This window comes from Podarcis melisellensis (assembly GCF_964234715.1).
Source record: "Podarcis melisellensis genome assembly, chromosome: 17".
NCBI classification, from domain to species: Eukaryota; Metazoa; Chordata; class Lepidosauria; order Squamata; family Lacertidae; genus Podarcis; species Podarcis melisellensis.
This window is the reverse complement of record NC_138534.1, coordinates 38,945,578-38,965,380: the sequence shown is the minus strand read 5'-3', so window position 1 is coordinate 38,965,380 and position 19,803 is coordinate 38,945,578. Positions and strand designations below refer to the sequence as shown.

Sequence of the window (19,803 nt, the reverse complement as noted above, 5' to 3'; positions counted from 1 at the left end):
TTAGGGGCACAAAATTTCAACACCCAGTGCTACCTCAATACAGCTGTGTGTTTCTGTCACTGAGCTCTGCTGAAAACAGCTTCTCCATGTGAACCAGGAAGTGACCTCTCCATACAATGGAACGACTCTTCTTTTCTTATCTCTGCAGCTGCAAACTCCTGGGTGACATGGACATTGTTAGGCACTTAAACCACTGTTAGGTTAAACCACAGAGCCTAGGACTTGCCGAACAGAAGGTCGGCGGTTCGAATCCCCGCGACGGGGTGAGCTCCCGTTGCTCTGTCCCTGCTCCTGCCAACCTCAAACGTCAAACCTCCTGCCAACGTCAAAGTGCAAGTAGATAATTAGGTACCGCTCCGGCAGGAAGGTAAACGGTGTTTCCATGAACGGCTCTGGTTCGCCAGAAGCGGCTTAGTCATGCTGGCCACTTGACGCGGAAGCTGTACACCGGCTCCCTTGGCCAGTAAAGCGAGATGAGCGCCACAACCCCAGAGTTGGCCATGACTGGACCTAATGGTCAGGGGTCCCTTTACCTTTCTTAGCAGGAGATTGGCAAAAGCAATCACATTATGGGCAGTGGCTAATTACACACAGTCCCGAACCAGTTTCAGTTTTACCTTTTAGGATCCACACTGTTAATTAGAAACGGTCAGAGAAAACCTTCTCCCCACTCAGCGAGCCAGTAGAGTTGAAACCAACATTCAGAAACAGTCAATAGACTTATTTGCATGGTTTATTATGTTGATGACATTCCTAGCTTTGCTGAATGAAAGTGGACTTCAGTGCGAAAACTGAATGTGAAAACGGCATGGAATACTCAACTCTACCTCTCCCGCAGCAAAGAACAGTCTCCTCACCAATCAACAAGCAAGAACACCAGCAAGACCAGGGATGAACAGGCTCAGAGTATATTGATCAGACGCTCCCAGCGGTTCTCAACCTGGGGGTCCCCAGATGTTGTTGGACTACAACTCCCATCATCCCTGAGCTCTGGCCTTGCTAGCTGGGGTGATGGGAGTTGTAGTTCAACATCATCTGGGGACCCACAGGTTAAGAAAGGCTGCTACTCCCTTCCCCTCAGTTCTCTTCAAAACTATAAAACTCTTAATACCTGCTTCTCTCTCCAGACTTGTTAATGCCTAGTTCTCCCCGAGGTAGCCCACCTGCATCTAGCCTGCACAACTACATGGGGGAGCTTCACACAGAAGCAGAGAACAGTGGAGTTGGAAGGGACCCCACGGGGTCATGTAGCTCCACCCCCTACAATTAAAATATCCCTGACAAATGGCCACCCAACCCATTTTAAAACCTACAATGAAAACCCTCACCTTCCAAGGAAGTTGATACCACTACTGGACACGATGTTCTTCCCTTTGGAGCAAGAGAAAACAAGCTTGCTCCATCTTCCATGTGACAGCCCTTCAGATACTGGAAGATGGCTTTCATATTAAGTATTCTCCAGACTAAACATGCCCAACTCCCTCAACCGTTCCTCATAAGGCCTGGTTTTCAGACCCTTTATCATCCTCTGCACACATTCCAGCTTATCAATATCCTTTTCTGTACAGTAAAAACTTGCATGGCAGGAGAAAAGAGACCTAGACTTCTCTCTAAGCTAGGAAAAGGTTTTTTCTGTGCCAGTAGAATAGTCTCCCTCTAGAGATAAGTCATGTGCCAGCATACAATTCCAGTGCATGCAAAACAATAATAATAACAGCAGCAACAGCAATAACAGCAACAACTTCAAGAACAGCCTTTGCTGGCTATTGACAACAGGCATTGCAGACATTCACTGACTGCTTCTTTGTTTATCTGTATTGTGTTTTTAAATGCAATTGTGTTTTGTATTGTATTTTAATGACATTGGTGTATGCCACCTTGAGATGCCTGCATAGCAGGCAGTATATAATTATTTTAATTTATAAACAAATAAAGGGATAGTTTTCTATGTGCAGGGAACATTTTGTATGGATGAGCAATCCAGACAAGAGAGAAATGCATTTAAACCAATTGTCTACTACCTAAGGCCCATGGGCCACAAAAAGTCCATTGGGGTCGTTTAACAGGCCCCCAAGCCGCCCCCAAACTGAGCCGCCCACTCGGCGAATCCCCACCTGCTGCACTAAACCCGCGCAGTGCAGCGCGGGGGCTCACTTCCACGGCACCAGAAATCGTGTCTGTGCATACGCAGATGTCAGAAATTGCGAGCATATGTGCTCATACACACACAATCCAGCCCACGGAAGGATCTCCACTGGAGTGAACCAGCCCAAGCGAGGTAAACCTTGCTGACCCCTGGTCTACTAGATAACCCTGTTAATAATTAAATAAAGAGAAGGCTTAGGAGCTGAAGGAGCAGAGCAATGCAGAAATTGGGAGGGAATTAAGAATCTATGTCGCCCATTTTTTCTTCATGAGGCAAACACCCAGTTGGTTGTTACAAGTTGTGGTAGCTGGAAAAAAACGTCTCCATAATAAAGGTGAACATTTGCTTATAAATAACCGGAGCTCACATTGGTCCACTCCTGGTTTTATCTAGAAATCTATTCTAGAAATAATTTTATAGTTATAATAGGCAGGATGTTGAGGGAGGGCAGAAACTCTACACACAAACACTTTGCACTTCTCCGTCAGGGATGTTGGTTAGGTTTTGGCGTAGCCGCAATGCAGTCTTCCTCTCCACACAAAGACACGCCACATAGTAATGAAAGGCAGGCAAGCAGTTGTAGCAATTTAGAAGAAAGGGGCAATTATTTTGAAAGGATAAAAGTTCCTTGGAAGAGCTTTGTTAAAAATGCAAAAAAAGGTGCATTTTGGTTGGCTGAAGAAGGGCATTGAAGCATGTTCACTCAGAAGAAAGCACCACCGAGTCCAACACAGCTTATTGCCAGCTAAATATGCTTACAGGCCCAGAATCAGGATTCATTATAAGTTCTGATTAAAAAGAAATAAACCCAAATGTAGCTTTTCCAGACTCCATGGGCAGAGAGTTTCAGTGATCAAGTCTGGAAAAACTGTATCTGTGGGCTGCACCCAGGCTTCCTATGAGTGAAGTTCCAGTAACAGGATACCAGAGGAAGGGAGAGATTATTGTTGCAGAATCCGCCTTCCCTCTGCAAAAGCAACTTCAGAGTGATATGGGGAGCTTCTGGAACATCCTGGGGGTGGGATAGCACTGGAGGCTGCAGAAGAGGAAAAGGAAAACTGCAAAAATGATGCCCCCCCCCCAGCAGGAGGAGCTTATGATGAATCAGAGACTCTTCCAGAGACCCGTGAAAATGTATGCCATAAAACACTGTACTGTCAGACTGCTTGAAAAAGCGATCATTCTTCCAGTAAAAAATTAATTGGGTAGGAAATTAAATAGGCATTTTATTGGCCAGAACCCAGAATGTTGGGTTTCGTTCCCAGAAAATAATATAAATGTTGCTTAATTATTATTATCTTAGGAAAGCAATGTGTAGTTTCGTAGTGTTTACATACGAGGCGATGTGTTTTCTTTTGACTGGGTTTCCCAACCCCTCATGTAAATTGTCTTCTAATTATTATTCTAATGTCCTTCGGGTTATCTATTATTTTCTATTATTATCTTAAGGCAATATAAAGCATAGCATTGTTGCTTCTTATAGCGAACTCAGGTGGTGAATGCTAACAGGATGGAAGCCAAAAAGGACCACAATGATGCTTGACACAATTTGTGGACCATTGACTGAAAAGCAGCACACAGGTATTTCTTATCTTGCTGCATTCGTAAGTTGCAAGCTGACTATGAGATCCCTTTCCTATAACTGCAAAGTGATCAATCCACCAATAAATTATCCTTATGTCTATACTTAAGTTCTGCTATCTGCCAAAACCCTTGGAAAGTAGCATGCTACAAATTTAAGCAACTCAAAGAAAGGATGATATGAGACAGGCAACCTGTCTGGGGCTAATTCACACACAACCCAGTAATGGTTTATGAGAACACAGTTGCATGCAATAGGGATATCTGATTGCCCCACAGAGACATTAAGTGCATGCAATGGTGGGTCCTTTATTTTTTTTCTACTCACCTCACACACTTCTAGAAACTGTTTGCTCCATCTTGTGGCCAGATTAATTTCCATGCAATTGCACAAATTCATAAAATCACGACTCCCGTCATATGCTAAACATTGATTTGGTTGTGAGATGGAGACATTTATTTTATTATTAGGTGATTATTATTTTTTTAAAACCCCACCTTTCATCAAGTAGCTATTAGGATGGTGCACAAAATAAAATGTTTGGATGCTTTACTGCATGGCCAGAATTTGGATTTAATTGTGTGCTTAGGGTTGGATCTACCTGAGATCCACTGAAATTAATACACTTAAGTAATTTGTCCATTGATTTCAATGGGTCTGTACTGAATATGATGGGCACAATCTGCACTATACATTTAAAGAGGTATTATACCGGTTTAAATAGTCATGGCTTCCCCTGAAGAATCCTGGGAAATGGAGTTTGTTAAGTCCACTGAGTTGTTAGGAGCAGTGGCGTAGCGTGGGTTGTTAGCACCCGGGGCAAGGCAAGTAATTTGTGCCCCCTAACCCGTGGATTTGCGCCCCCTAACCCGTGGATTTGCGCCCCCTAACCCGTGGATTTGTGCCCCCTAACCCATGGATTTGCGCACCCTAACCCTAACCCCCAGATGTTGCGCCCAGTGCGGCCGGGCCCCCCTGCACCACCCACGCTACGCCACTGGTTAGGAGACCCTTATTCCAAGAACTACAGTCAATCCTTGTTCTCAGGTACATCTGAGATCTGTAGCTCTGTGAGGGAAATAGGGGTCTCCTAACAGCTCACAGTGTCCTTGACAAACTACAATTCCCAGGAATCTTCGGAGAAAGTCATGATAATTGTTTAAATATAAAGTGTGGATGGGGCCTAAGCTGGAGACAACTCTTGGGACTGATGATATATTTTTTTTATCATGTGAATTGACTTAACATAAATTCATGTACTTTGAGTTAATTGCTAGGTCCCAAGGAATATAGATACAACATGATTTATGTATTTAATGTGCCAGCTTGTTGACTACCATATGTTCTATTATTCTGTAATTGCATGTCTTGTTTGATTAAGGATAGCAGTCCAAAGGCCATATTCTCTCTGCAGCCATTTGAGTGGGGTCAAGAAATGACACGAATTTATGATCCAATTCAAATCACAAATTCAAATTCGCAATCAGTGTACTTATCTGACTTACATTAAGAAATAAACTCCAGAATGCAATCTGCACTAAAAGCATTTTATTTTATTATTATCATTTTTAAAAATCCATTTTGGATACTAATGGAACCGGTCCTTTCCTTTGCACTGTGGCAACTTCCAAAATATTTGCTAGCGTTAGAAAAACTTCATTGGTATAGTTCGATATATTCTAGCACAAGACCACTTATGCATGCATATACACAGACAAAATGAAAAAAAGTGAATCGACTTAAATTCATCTCAATCTGTAGTTTTTGCAGCTTAATAGAGAAGCCAGCACAAATTCTACAGCAACCTATGGAAGCAGGCCTATTTTGGAAAACTTGCAACTGAAAACAAGTAGTGGTAATTGTTTTACATTGTAAGCTGTTTCAAACCCTTAGAAATATGAATACAATCAAGCAGCGTAAACTTTCTAATGCAGACCAGAAACCTGTAAACATAAGATGAGGACAGAGAAATGTTGCTATCCTAAAAACTAAAATATAAATCCTAAAGAGCCAAACTCTTCAAACTCCTAATGCAATAAATTCTTACTCACTCAAACCGGCGCTTTAGGGAGCTTCAGGAACAGGCTGCAAAGTAATAAAGCATTTTGTGGCGTTTTTGAGGCTGTCCCCTCCTTTTCTCCCTCCCAGCTTTTCCATCTGAAAAAAACATCAGTTTCGCCAAAGACAGATATGAATAGGGCCGGGTGCCGCTTCTCGAAGAGGCCAAGTTGTGTTGATATTTGATATAATAACTCCGGCCCAAGTGGGGAAAGGGAGCCGTGATAGATGATTTGTAAGTCAATCTTTGACTTTTGCGTGTAATCAAACCTCTTTGGATTTGCTTAGAAATCACAGTCCAGACAGGAATGTCTTCTGAATCCCACTTCTTCCTGCTCCTACAGATGTAATAAAATTATATTGTGCGGAAACCGGCGGGGGGGGGGGGGTATTTAAAATGCATGTAATCTTTCTAAATGAAGACATCAGTTGACACCTCTTGCAGCCTTGAGTGCATTTGTAGGATTCTCCCACACACACAAAAAAACCTTATTACTTGCATCCTTATGGCAATCCAAAAATCTACAACAGAATGAGGTAACGGAAGAATGGACTGCAGGTGGAGAGGGGTGGATCACAATTTTTAACGCTTCACTACGATAAAGAAATAAAACCTCGCTGCAAATAGAAATCTGGTATTTAGCAGGCAAAATCCTGGGCTACGCCAGTGTATTATCACTATTTATAGTTTTTTTTAAGCAGGGAAAGTGGCCCCCCACTGGGTGGTGTTGCTGGAAGCATTCTACAGCCACATTCTCACCTGCTTGACACCTCATTCTGCTACAGGCACAGCCTCTGCCCAGTTCTCCTCCATATAAAAGGAATTTCAGAGGCCTAGAAGTGAGGATTCCGCAGGACAATGAGATGCAGATTCTTTTGGAGACACACAACAAAAACCCACCCCCTCCCCACGCTTCCTCCATTCTCAAGACTCAGAGGTCAAAGTTGAATGAACCTGACCAAATCCAGGGCATATGCCTAGGCAGCTATACCGATCCACATCTGGGCAGCTCCAGATGTGTTTATCTGCCATGTAATTTTGTAGCAGCTACAGTCTCTGCCCAATCTACCTCTGTGGGTTGCTGTGAAGATCAAGCAGAAAGAAAAGGCTATGTGTGTCACTCTCAGTTCCTTAGAGGAAGGACACGGCACACAAGCCATAAACGAATTAATACTTAGGGGATAATTTGGCCAAATTTAAATACTTTTCATTTCCAGTTATTTCAATGGGGCAGAAAATGATTTGCTTGTGTCCTTAGTTAACATTTAGGGAAATAAATGTTGGTGTTGACAGTCCTTTCAATAACCATGGGATGTTGGCTGGTAGTATTTGCAACAGAAAATGTTTGCTTCCATATATATATAATGTAGCCTCAGAGAGCGGAGGTTTCATTTTAATTTCCAACGGGCAGACCTTTCCCTATTTGATAGTCTAACCAGGTTCAGATAATCAAATGCATTAGGTTAATGAACAAGAATAGATCAGATTAATGACAAGCCTTTAGAGAGCACAAATATATTTTAGAAGTCTGGAAGGGCCTGGCTGCTTTTAAAAGAAAAGACATTGGCTAATGTTACTGAACAAATGGACTTTGAAAATATCAGTAGCAAGTAGGAAATGGAACTATTACAGGGAGTTGAAGTGGCAAAAGGCACACTCCCCTGGCATTTTCTCCTAAGCATCTCACATTAAAAGGAGCAGGGCTTGCACTAAGAACATCACTGTTCTTTTCCACAACCTTTATTAATTTCAGTGGGACTTGTGCATGAGAACTCAGCTGGGGATCATGCCCAGAGCATTGGTGTTAATGTGTTCAGATCCTTTCAATGACACTTGGTTGCTTCTTAGGCAGTTTTGCATGAGAAATAAGCATATGAAACCTACTATTGAATGTTGGGCTTCATAATGACATAGTTGATCACATACTGTATTAATTAGAGGTGTGCTTGCACTTCAGACAAACCCCAGACCAAAGTGTGCCACAACGAAAAGATACAGGATTTATGTGAACTGAAATGAATGTCTTTCAAAGGATTCCAGGGCAAATTGGGTTGTTCCTGGAGCTTTGGGACAGATTTAGAGGGACTCTGAAACACAGAAAGTGAGTCTGTATAAACTGATACACACACCAAGATCCACATATTAGTAGCATGACATGACAGGAGAGGGGAAACGGAAAGTAAGGGGTGCAGTTTTGTAGCTAAGAGCTTGAGTTTTCAGCCAGAGAATAATTTTATCAGGACTCCACTTTCTGCTTCTAATCATTCTGATTTTGGGAGGGATGCAGAAGGATCATCAGTTTGTGGAGGACCAGTTCAGCCATGAGACAAGGTGAGGTTATTGCCTTGGGCAGCAGGATCCACAAGGGCTGCTTCCTCCTTGGCAATCACCCGTCCATGCTGCCTCTCCAGGGTCCTCTCAGCATATATCAGGCGCTGGTGGTCTCTTTCACCCTAGGGAGGAAATGACAGGAGTTGCCCTCTGGGATCTCCTGGGCTCTGTCCCCACCCAGCATTATTCAAAGCTAGGCACCTTTCTCCCCTGAGACGGCCTTTGATTCCCACTTCAGCTGTAGGGTAAGAGTGATTTGATTTCCTCCTCCTTGTTCCCAGTGTGGCTATTTATTCCCCCCCCCCCCCCCAATTCCTGATGTAGATCTTTAAATACAAATTGCCCCTCCCAAAGTGGGGAAAACAAATTCCTTTTCCCCCAAACGACTCCCCCTTGCACATAATCCTCTGTAGCTATCTGTCTGAAACTTGGCAGTCTTCACTCCCTCAGGAAGAGAAACTGTGCCTGAAAATATAATCCAATTCTGCTAAGGAATTAAAAAGTTATAGGGTTGCCTTTTAAATATATCTATATTAATGGAAAAGGTAAAGGGACCCTTGACCATTAGGTCCAGTCGTGACTGACTCTGGGGTTGCAGCGCTCATCTCGCTTTATTGGCCGAGGGAGCCAGTGTACAGCTTCCGGGTCATGTGGCCAGCATGACTAAGCCGCTTCTGGTGAACCAGAGCAGCGCACGGAAATGCCGTTTACCTTCCCGCCGGAGCGGTACCTATTTATCTGCTTGCACTTGGACGTGGTTTCGAACTGCTAGGTTGGCAGGAGCAGGGACCGAGCAATGGGAGTTCACCCCGTTGCGGGGATTCGAACCGCCGACCTTCTGATTGGCAAGTCCTACCTAGTCTATAAATCCCTGTCTGAGACTCAATAGGCTTCTTACCCACAGAAAGGGCTACCTTGCCTTCAAATTTCATTCAATTCTGACAAAGAGAGGTCTGACCAGAGCAATATTTTAAACCAATATATGACTTTATGGTCAGATTGTTATTTTTCCAGATTCTTACTTTGATACTACACATACATGTTCAGCTGTGTGGCGGTTGTACAAACCCTGAACAAAGCTCCTTATATGTCCCAGACTATGAAATGTTTCTTTAGAAAATAAAAAGCTAACTCGCTCAGCCTTCCTTGGGTTTATTTCCAGAATGGGTCACCAATTTTTTTTTTTAAAAAAAGCAAACCTGTTCAAAATAAGAAGCCGCCAAAGTTATGTGAATCACCCCTACTTTGAGTGAATCATTTAACTAGATGTGCATCTCAATGCACATGAGGGGTATTTAATTCATATTAAGCGTCTAATACAACTTCATTTAAAACCTAATAAATGATTATTACAATCTCCTCATAAGTTTGATGTTTACCAAAAAAAAACCAAAACACCCCTTTGGAAAAATCAGCCAAACGTACTTGAGACCAAGGAAGTCAAATAGATTCCTTATAATGTCATCAGTGCTAGCTAATCATCATGGGAGACAGTCCAGTTAAAACGTGTCATCCTTGATCTGCAGTTCATGAGTTAATTGGCTAATCTGCTGATTAATTGAATTAGTGCTTTCAGCTCCGATTCCTCTACAGCCTCCCAAAATGGGCATTGGTGTGCAATGGAGTGAGCAGGGGAGGGGAGGGAAGGGAAGGGAAGGGAAGGGGGGAGAGAACTGTGCTGAGGGCAACTTGACTTCCCAGATCGAATGTGCTGGAGATTCTTCCTTGTTTCCCTTCCCCATGGGAGCAATAAACAAACAGACAAATAGGCTCTGAGCACTGTTAGGCAGCCACCCTAACCACCTGCTACGCCTCAAACAGCCTCCAGCTTGGGATCAGGGGTAGAGTCAGAGGCCAAGCAGAATGGCAGTCAACTTTATAAATATCCCTCCCACAGCTGCTGAAGCTGAGGTGTCAGGCTGAAGAGCAAGAGAGATTAATTTGGGCACATCTTGTAGTATTATGGGGATTGCTTAGACAGTCGTCTAGGGTTACACACAAGCGCGCACACACTTTTATATTACAGCTCCCACACAGGGCCGAGAAGGCTTTTGAAAAGGTTGAAGGGAGGCAATCTGACAGAGAGAGCAGTTATATACCGTATTTTTCGCTCTATAAGACGCACCAGACCACAAGACGCACCTAATTTTTGGAGGAGGAAAACAAGAAAAAAAATATTCTGAATCTCAGAAGCCAGAACAGCGAGAGGGATCGCTGTGCAGCGAAAGCAGCAATCCCTCTTGCTGTTCTGGCTTCTGGGATAGCTGCGCAGCCTGCATTCGCTCCATAAGACGCACACACATTTCCCCTTACTTTTTAGGAGGGGAAAAGTGAGTCTTATAGAGCAAAAAATACGGTATTAATTACACTGAAATAAAACTGGCTGCTTTTCGGGATTGGACTGCATGTCAAACAGGGACCCTAGATAATCAAATCATTGGGCAAGTTCGTTGTTTCAACGATTCGAGGGTGCCATCTGCAGAAACAGGAGCAATGATGTGAGCTAAGCTAAAAGCTACTCAGCCTTCACAAGCTATTCCTGGGTTTGGCAGAGGAAAGGGAGTGGTCTGACCCTCCTATCCCTGAGAGTGCTCAAACCAGAGGTTTCTTTCCCCCAATTATGATGCTGTGGCTTGGGGTTTGATTGAGACCAAACGGCTGGAAATCTCACTAAATAAATTCCTAACAACTTTGCCTGGAACACCCACAGCATGTATTGAAGCAGAAGTGAGACTTACGCCGATAAAATGGTGCGCTTTTAAGTCTTTCTATATATGTTATTTTAAACTTTTCTGGAACAAGGCAGTGATATTAGCAGCAGTTACTGGAAAGTCAAATAGGGAAAGGGGGCGTTAAAATTAGGGGCACTGGGCATTAACCCCCCCCCCCAGAATTTAAGATACTGAAGCCTAGATCAATCAAAACGTTGGTTACATAAGAGATTAAAGCATTTTCTCCCTAGTTTAGATATGGAGTCGAGTCAAACCACAGCATTTTCACTATACCTTCACCCTGCAAAACCTAGTCATGCTTTAGAAAGTTATTTTCATAAAATCAGAGAATTGCAGAGTTGGGAGAGACCACGAGGGTCATTTAGTCAAACGCTCTGCAAGGCAGGAATCTTTTGCCCAGCGTACAATCGGGTCAGTGACTGAAATAAACCGATTCATTCATTTGCCCAGCGTAGGGCTCAAACTAACAACCCAGAGATTAAGAGTCTCATTCATTACCTACTGAGTCCCTTTATTAATTTGCCATCTTAGATTGACCCTACCATTAGACAGCCTCGGACACAGCTGATGACCGTAGGGGTGGAGACGTTGTTGTTGTTCTTTCACTTTTCCCAAGAAATTCAAAGCAAAAAGGCAGCAAGTTGTTCATTACTTATTTTTTATTCTTGTATTTTTACTGCTAGAATGGCAGAGAGGTATCTGTGGAACTTTCCTGCCTCGGGTCCAGAATACCTTGGTTAGCCTTGCCATATATTGCACCTCGCCTTGAGGAGAGGGGTGCCATTGTTGCTCTGCTTCCAGCTATGGGGGCTGGTGATAGGGCAGAAGGCAGGGATGTCAGCAGTAGGTGGCGCAAGAGCCAGTGACAAGAGCAAGCTCAGCCAATGAGAGGCAGAGCCACCTAGTTCTAGCTTTGACTCCTGTCTCTTTCCTGTTGAGGGCAACACCGAGACTAACCAGGAGGAAGCTGGTGGGAAGGCCATGCTCTAGGACAGTTGTAAGTAAGAAGGCAGTTAGGTGAGGGCTGGCTGAAGGCAGATTAAGGTTGGTGGCCCCATTCACCATAGTGGACCAGCATCCACTGGCTTCAGGTACCAATTCAGGCACCATTCAGGCTCCAAATAATGGCTTAACAGTATTCTGATCACTGTTCTTGGAAAATTCCAGTTGAACAACATATACCTGAAGGAGCATCTCCACCCCCATCACTGAGATCCAGCTCCGAGGGCCTTCTGACGGTTCCCTCACCACGAGAAGTAAGGTTAAAGGGAAGCAGGCAGAGGGCCTTCTCAGTAGTGGCACCCACCCTGTGGAACTGCCTCCCATCAGGTCTTAAATAAATAAACATCTATCTGACTTTTAGAAGATATCTGAATGCAGCCCTGTTTAGGGAAGTTTTTAATGTTTTATGTTTTATCGTGTTTTAATATTCTGTTGGGAGCTGCCCAGAGTGCCTGGGGAAACCCAGCCAGGTGGGTGGGGTATAAATATATTATTATTATTATTATTATTATTATTATGCATCTGTGGGGCCAATGAAATTTAAACAGTGTTTCATTATGTATTCCATTGCACCATCTCTATTGAACCTGAAGACCTTAGCTAATTTTTTTTTATTTTACAAAGATTGGGGGTTTTTAAATAAAAAATAAAATCAGGAGAAATGTGCCACAAAGCGAATCTCAAAATTTGCAATGAAACTGAGGCCGGGAAAAAAAAGCCTCCAGATTCTTGCTAGACTGCAGACACATTCATTTGAACCATACTTCCTTTGTTTGGCATTTTATCATTATGACCTTTTGGTTAAACTATAAAATTAAACTTGACCTACAGCTCTCTCAGGAGAACCATTATGCCACAAAGAGATGCTGCCCAGCAATGAGCCTCTTCATTGAACAACTTCACAATGAAGTTGAGAAATGCAAGTAGAACACTAAAGAAACCAAAAAAATAAGGTGAACTCACAATGAATAAATAAGTAAAACCTTTGTTGAGCAAAGAAGAGGAAGTTTAATTTTCATCTGTTCTTTCTGATTATTGGACCTAAAAGTACAACTACTAAAACTATATTAACAAAAACAGATGGACTAGTTGGTAGTTCTCTGGTTTATGTAAACCCCCTCTCTGAGTTATCATCAACATAAAAGAGATAAAAGGGAACCATATTGGAAGAAAATCTTCCCGTTTGCCTTGCCCTGACCTGGGGGGGGGGGTTATTTTAATGCACACTGTGACGACCAGCACCATTTACACAGTCCACATTTTATGATGGACAGCTGCGCATAACAAACTCACAGCCTGCTCCGCAACCCAGATAAACCGAAGCTTCTTGGGCTGCGGCTGGTTAAAATGTGATCCTAGGCAAAGGCGCTAGGAAGCAAGACCCACTAAAAACACGGGGACTCGATAACCATAAATATGGATAGGATCAACTATAGGTCCTAGCGGGCAACTTTGACCCTCAACATATAACTGGTGAGCACAGCCAACTAACTCCAACTGAGTTTATTCCAAAACGGCGTGGTGAAGGTTGTGGGAATATAATTCTGCTCAAATTTTGGCGCTTTTGCCGGGCTCGGAAACAGGTTAGCAAACAGTTACTTGGCACAGAAAGCAGTAACTATCCACCCAGTTAAGGAAACATGCTTAGATTCAAGTTTTGTGCCTCTGACCTAAATGTGTTTAGGGGCGCATAGTCCAGAGATGGATACTTCCAAGTCAGCGGGCCAAGCACGAAGCCATACCTTCATTGAGCTTAATGAAAATAAACACAGCATTTGGGGATTCGTTTGAAATCCCACCAATTTCCATTCCAGCAGCCTGATAATTTGCATGCGTCTGGAAGAAAATCTCGTTGATTTCAATGAAACTTTCGGGGTAATTATGGGGAGGATTGCACAACTATAAAGCATCTAAACTGCTCACCTGAAGGAGGTTGTAGTTTGGGCTGTGTTGCCACAGATTCATCGGAGCCGATCCCAAACTAAGGGGCAGGTTCCTCTCTGAGAAAGAAAATATGGGAACGGGGTAGGATCTTGAGGTGTGTGTGGAGACCTTCTGCTGTCACAATTCAAAAGGGCTAAATTCTCTCTCGAAGAGGACCCCCACTGGCTGACCCTGGAGGGGGGCTGTTCCTCCACTTACCCCACCATCCCAGTCTGACTTGGGAAGAACGTCTCCTTCCATTTCCCCTGCGCGCCCACTTTTAGAAGGGGCCGACGACGCCCTGTTCTACTCAATTTTCTACTGCCACTGTCAGATCGGTGTCCCCAAACCCACCCAGATCGTTGCATACACCAGTCGAGGGCATAAACTACGTGTGAAAAAATCTCTGCACCTAGGACACGTGTGCGGCGCTGAGGGCGGGAGGAGGAGAAGAAGGAGAAGGTCGTAAGCTCATCGGGGGAAAACACACCATCACATAGGTGGCATGGGGCTGAGAGATTAATAGAAAGTGGAATCGCTGTGAAAAACGGTACCCACCCTCCCACCATCACTACCCCGAAAAATGCAAGGAAGGACACACAAGATCCTACATAGTTTTGCTTCCAGGTTTGTTTGTTTTCCGAAGAGACTTCTGAATCCTTAGTTTGTGCTGGCATCTCGCTTTGCGCTGTCGACTGTGTACAGAACGACTAGGGAGATGCTTAGCGCGTCAGAATCTTTAAAAATGTCTCGATATTAAAAAAAATATCCCTCCAGACTCTCCAGTGTTATTTTATTTTTAAGGAACAAGACCCCGAGAAGCAAGAACAATTTTCTCTTTTTCCAAGGCTGTGCCTCGGATTTACCGAACGGCGCATCCAACCCGAAAGTGTTTCTGCTTCAGCTAAACTAGTCGCTTTCACCGGGGCGACATTGGCAGACTGGGTTAGGCAGAAATCCAGACAAACCGAGGAGCCCGCCAAACTTCTTCCAAACTGGACTCGCCCTTTTAGGTAAAGAGGATCATCCGCCGTCCCAGTGTGCCCCCGCCACACACACACACACACACACAGAGAGAGAGAGAGAGAGAGAGAGAGAGAGAGAGAGAGAGAGAGAGAGAGAGAGAGAGAGAGAGAGAGAGAGATGTTCTAGGCCGGCGCAAGTTTGGCGCAAACGCCCCGCGCGTTTTGCAGCGGCAAGAGCCGGGAAACAGAGGACTTTTCAGGTTTACGGGTCGAGGGAAAAGCCCACGCGGGAGGAAAAATACATATTATGACGGGGAGTAGCGGGAGAAAAGACGGGTGCGAAGTTAGAGCCGTGTTTTACGTTTCTTCCAGGGCGCGTTTCGGTTGGGCGGCTCGGCAACAGCACTAAAACTCTTTAAGAACTTTTAACTATGATCCGGTTTTTAGAGCACGGCTGCAAATATAATGAACGCTGAATTTGAGGCCTGGCGCAGAGCGCAGATCGTGGCCCGCTGCGTAGAGAGAAGAGGAAACCAGCCACGCTTCTTGTGTATAGAGCGGGTTTCGTTAAAAAGCAACAGCCAGGTATCGTTGCAGCGATATCCCCGCCACACACCCCATTCTTGATTTAAGTAAGCAAGTACTATACTTCCCTCCCGCCGCCCACATTGTTGGCGTCAGAAATAAATGTCCATAATGATCGCGATAATCTCGGGATCTAGGCGGCAGTTGCAATGGGCTCTTTCCCCTAACGATTTGCCTTTTGTGATTTTTTTTGGTAACTATTATCTTCTTGCCGCAGCTAGTCCCTGTTTCTGTTCTGGTTTGGTGCTTTGCGCAAAAGCCCCTCGCCTCGACCTCGCGTTTCCCTTCGCAATTCTCCTTTTCCGACCCTCAGCCCGGGGATTCCTTCGAAACGAATCCGCTGGGAGCGGGGGTGGAGCAGGGATCGCCGTCGGTCATGCTAAGTTGAAAAACATCTCGCGTCTACGGGACTGCAAATAGCTGAACAATGTGCGCGCTCTTCCAAGAGGTGTGAGGGGAGTAAAACGGTGTGGGGATTTTGGGGGAGGGTGGGGAAGGAATCCCCCAGATAGATCTCTCTATATTCTTTACTTTGTGTAAGAACTTTCGAAACCCAAGTCTGGATTCCCGGATTCGCGGCCCCTCCAGAAAATTAATTTTCGCCTCCGGAATCTCAAACGCCTTTCTTCGCAAGGTCTCTTTCCGACGGTTCCTAGAAGCGCTTATCGAAGGGCTATTAAATGCGGTTCCAGGAGACTTGGCTATAACGAGGGGCAAGGAAGTTGCTGTCCCGCCCGCACCCGTTATTCTCTAATTTTTCCCGAGGCAGAGCATAATTAAGACATTTGTAATTAAGACGAGCCCTCCAATTTATTTTTATTTTTTTAAAAACACCCCACTTGAAGTAGAAGTAATAAGAGAGGGAAGGAGTTCGATTCACAGCAGAGGGGCCCTCGGGAAACAGCGCTGGGAGACGGGCCTTGTCCTACTGAGTTAAAATAATTCACCCGTGAAGCAAAGTGGGAAAGGCCCGCGGACTGCAAATCGGACTGAAAGCCACTATATTTCAAAGACTGATAGACCGAGCAGTTCTCCTGCGCAAAGCTCCACTGACTTCTCGAGGAAGCGGCTGGAAAACGTCCCAAGGAATTGCGCTTTTTCCGAGACTGGACGGCAAAATCCAAAAATCCTGCCGAATCCCAGCGAGTTGCGACTCGCTGCCCCCCGACGGGGCTTCGGCTTCAGCGGAGAGGTCAGAATAGGGATTTTGTTTTGTTTTTTAATCATCATCGCATTGAGGGGAAGTGTAGGAAGCGGAAAAAGGATTTGCAAAAGGACTTCGATCCTTGGCTAGGTGGAAATCTAAGCCCCGCTGGAGGCTCGACGGCACTTTGGAGCGGGCGCTCGCTCGAGACTCCCAGAAAGGGACTGACTTCGAGCAGGCAGTTTCATGAAACAACCCACCGGTAATTTCTGGCCTGTATTTATACTCCTAGGCACACGAATTGACTTAAGGTTTTAACCCAAAGAAAAGAGATTTCGCTTTTACTGCAAGAGGAAAAAATTACGTTTTGGAAAATTACAGATTTTCAGCTCTTTCCTACTTTTGAAGTCCTTATTTTTAAAAATAATAATATTCACAGTAATTAAACAACCGTCGTTCGAATTATAACTGAAGTGATTTGACACATACAGCCAAACAGGGGGGAAAACGGATTTCCATCAAATGGCGTTTTTAAACCCTTTCTCGCAATAGTGTCATTGGAAGACACTATATAATTTACAGGAAGCACTGCTCAAAACGGGAAACGGTTAAAAAGCTGAAAATTCAAAACGATCACCTGGGATGTGATGTAATTATTTGTGGAGGCTGCGATCCCACGCATACACGTAAGGTCCCATGAACTACATGGGACTTACTTCTGAGTAAGGCTGCTTAGGCTCATATATATACGGATCACAAATACAGCAATAGATACAGCTATAAATAAATATAGTGGATATATGGCATGCGTCCTGAAAGACCAGGATGAGGAAGAGGAACCGATCCCCCTGGAGCCGTGGGGAAGGAGGGGGGGATCCGGTCCTCGCTGCCGGGCTCCGCGGGCCAAGGACTCTGGAGAGGAGCCGCTTGAACGAAAATAGTCTCCAAGCTGGGTTGCCAATCGCGGCGCCTCTTTCCCGCAGGATCCGCAGCCCAGCTCCCGCCCGTGGGCCCAAGGCCTGATCCTGTTGCGTCCCTAAGTAAACTTCCCCGGACTTCTCCGCGCTCGGAGTGCCGAGGCTCCATCCCGGGATATGTTCGCGGTAGGAGCGCGCGAGGAGGCGCCCCTTTCCCAGATCTCTTCCAGGCCCGGCAGTGGCGAACTGGCAAGGAGCGTGCGTCGCCCCCCAGCGCCGCTTGGCCCTTCGGGGGGCGCTCTTTCGATGCCAGGCGAGGGTTGCCTTGATGCCTTTGGCTATTAATAGCCATCAGCCGGTCTATTCCTGTCCTGGAGGGGCGAAGGGGCTGCCTGGCAGCAAGAGGAAGGCAAAGTGGGAAGGCCGAGTCCCTGGGGACGCCCGGGCCAGGGTTCAAGAGATACAGTTTCCCCGACGGCTATTAAAAACCACAAGCAACATTGAGGCGATTCCTGCATTTCAGGGGGTCGGACGAGACGGCCCTGTGGGTCGCTTCCAACGCTACCATTCTGCGGGGAGGCTGTGCTAAATTAACCTTCCCGAAAGATGTTTCCGTCGACTGCAGCCTGAATGGTTTCCACCAGGAACCTCCAAAAATCCGGCCATTATTCCGGGGCCCAGCAACACCTGTCGGCGGAAGGTCAAGCCTCCGCAGGCCACAACGAACGCCTGTCTCGTTGGACGGGCTCTGGCCTCGCATTTGGCCACGGCTTCCGCGTGCCAAGAGGACTCTCCAGCCGCCCCAAGGCGCGTCCGCGGACCCTTTCCTTCCTTCCTTCTCCCCCTCCCCAAATCCAACCCCGTCCAGGCCACTCACCGTTGGCGTTGAGGTCCAGGCACTGGGCGGGGTCGTCGGCGTCCGGCAGCTGCCCGTCGGGGCTGAGGCTCTCCATGGACAAATCCAGACCTTTGTCGTCCCAGTCGCGGAGCTTCCTCTTCTTGTGCGAGCCGATGAGGGCCTCCACCGAGAAGGCGTGCGCTCGCGAGCTGAGGGCCACTGCCGAGCGCCTCCTCTCGCTCATTTTAGCCGCCCGACGGGGTGAGTGCGTGCCTGGCGAGTCCCGCGGCCCGAGGGGCAGGCACGCCGCCAGCTGCCCAAGCGCTGGCCGGAGGGAGGGCGACGCTGGCTAGCTGGCTGGTTCACGAGGCTGGGCCTCAGCAAGAGGCAAGCGGAGAGGCCGCCTCGACGTGAGAGCGCCCAGCGGCCGCCTGGACGCTACATGGATCCGCGGAGCAGCGCAGACGACCCACCGACCGCCCGGATCGCCGGCGCCGCTCAGAGTCGCGGCGCTTGCAGCCTGCGCTTCATTCTTTCCTTTCTCTCCCCCCTCCTTTCCCTCCCTCTGATTGATCCAAACTTCTGGGGAACTTTCTTCTCTCCCCCCCCCCAACACCCCCGACGACACCGCCAGGCTGTGCGCGCCTGTCAGGAGAGAGCCGCAAAGTCCCTGCCCAATGGAAAGGCGCGCAGGCCAGGGACCTCGGCGCCCCGGAGCCAATGAGGAGGGGGCGGGCCAAGCGCCCGGGCTGCTTCTCCCAGCTTGGCTCCTCCTGGGCAGCTGCGCGCGGAATTAACCCTTTGCTGGACGGGAGCGGAGCAGCACTCCTCCCCCCTCCGCCAGCACGCAGCCACTCTCCCTTCTCCCCCTCCAAAAACAAGCCGAGAGGGCGCCCAGCCCCCCACCCTGCCCCAGATGCTAGCCCCCACCTACCCACCCTCATCCCTGGCATCTTGCATAAGATTCTCCCCCACCCGCTCCCCCCATGCAGGAGGGATCGTTTTCCACTTCTGCAAACGCTACCTTTTCCTTCAAGCGAATTAAAGGGGGAGCAGGTTGGGGGAGCAGCAGCGAGGTTTCTAAAATGTACTAACCAATATATATATACATATCTCCTTGAAAATGAAGTCCGTTGTGAGGGTTTGGCAGTTCCATGCGAAGTCCTGTTTAAGCAGCCTGATCCGGAATTCCGCCCGAGTGCAAAGTTTTGTGCGCGCGCGAATAACTTCTTTGGGCTTTATTGGATGAGATTTAAACTGGTTTCAACCCAGGCAAACTTCGATGTTGGTAGGTTGATGGGTGGACGGGAGGAGGGACTGTCCGTAAAAACCTTCGGCCTTAGAAAACTCTTTCAGGTGTGCGTCCAAAATGCATAATCACAACGACCGAATCAAAAATCAACAGAGGCACAATATATTTCTATATCACGGTATGACGGCCACGACTATTCGATGTTTCCTGTCCTATATCCTATCCTAAACATATTTCCTACGCCTCTTTACATCTAATAATGTATGGCATGTATTGACTATACTAATAACCCATCCGCATAATTCTGATTATCGCTCTGCAAGACTT

At 46.4% G+C, this 19,803-nt stretch overlaps 1 protein-coding gene across 1 annotated transcript in view; it reads right to left on the bottom strand.

The window, feature by feature from the left end:
- TBX15 (T-box transcription factor 15) overlaps nt 1–18,777 on the bottom strand; it is a 92,541-nt gene extending 73,764 nt beyond the window's left edge. Inside the window, exon 1 of the mRNA XM_081894268.1 lies at nt 18,264–18,777. Coding sequence (XP_081750394.1) covers nt 18,264–18,468 — 205 coding nt within the window. The 5' untranslated portion in view covers nt 18,469–18,777. The remainder of the gene's footprint in view (nt 1–18,263) is intronic.
- Nucleotides 18,778–19,803: the final 1,026 nt, after the last annotated feature.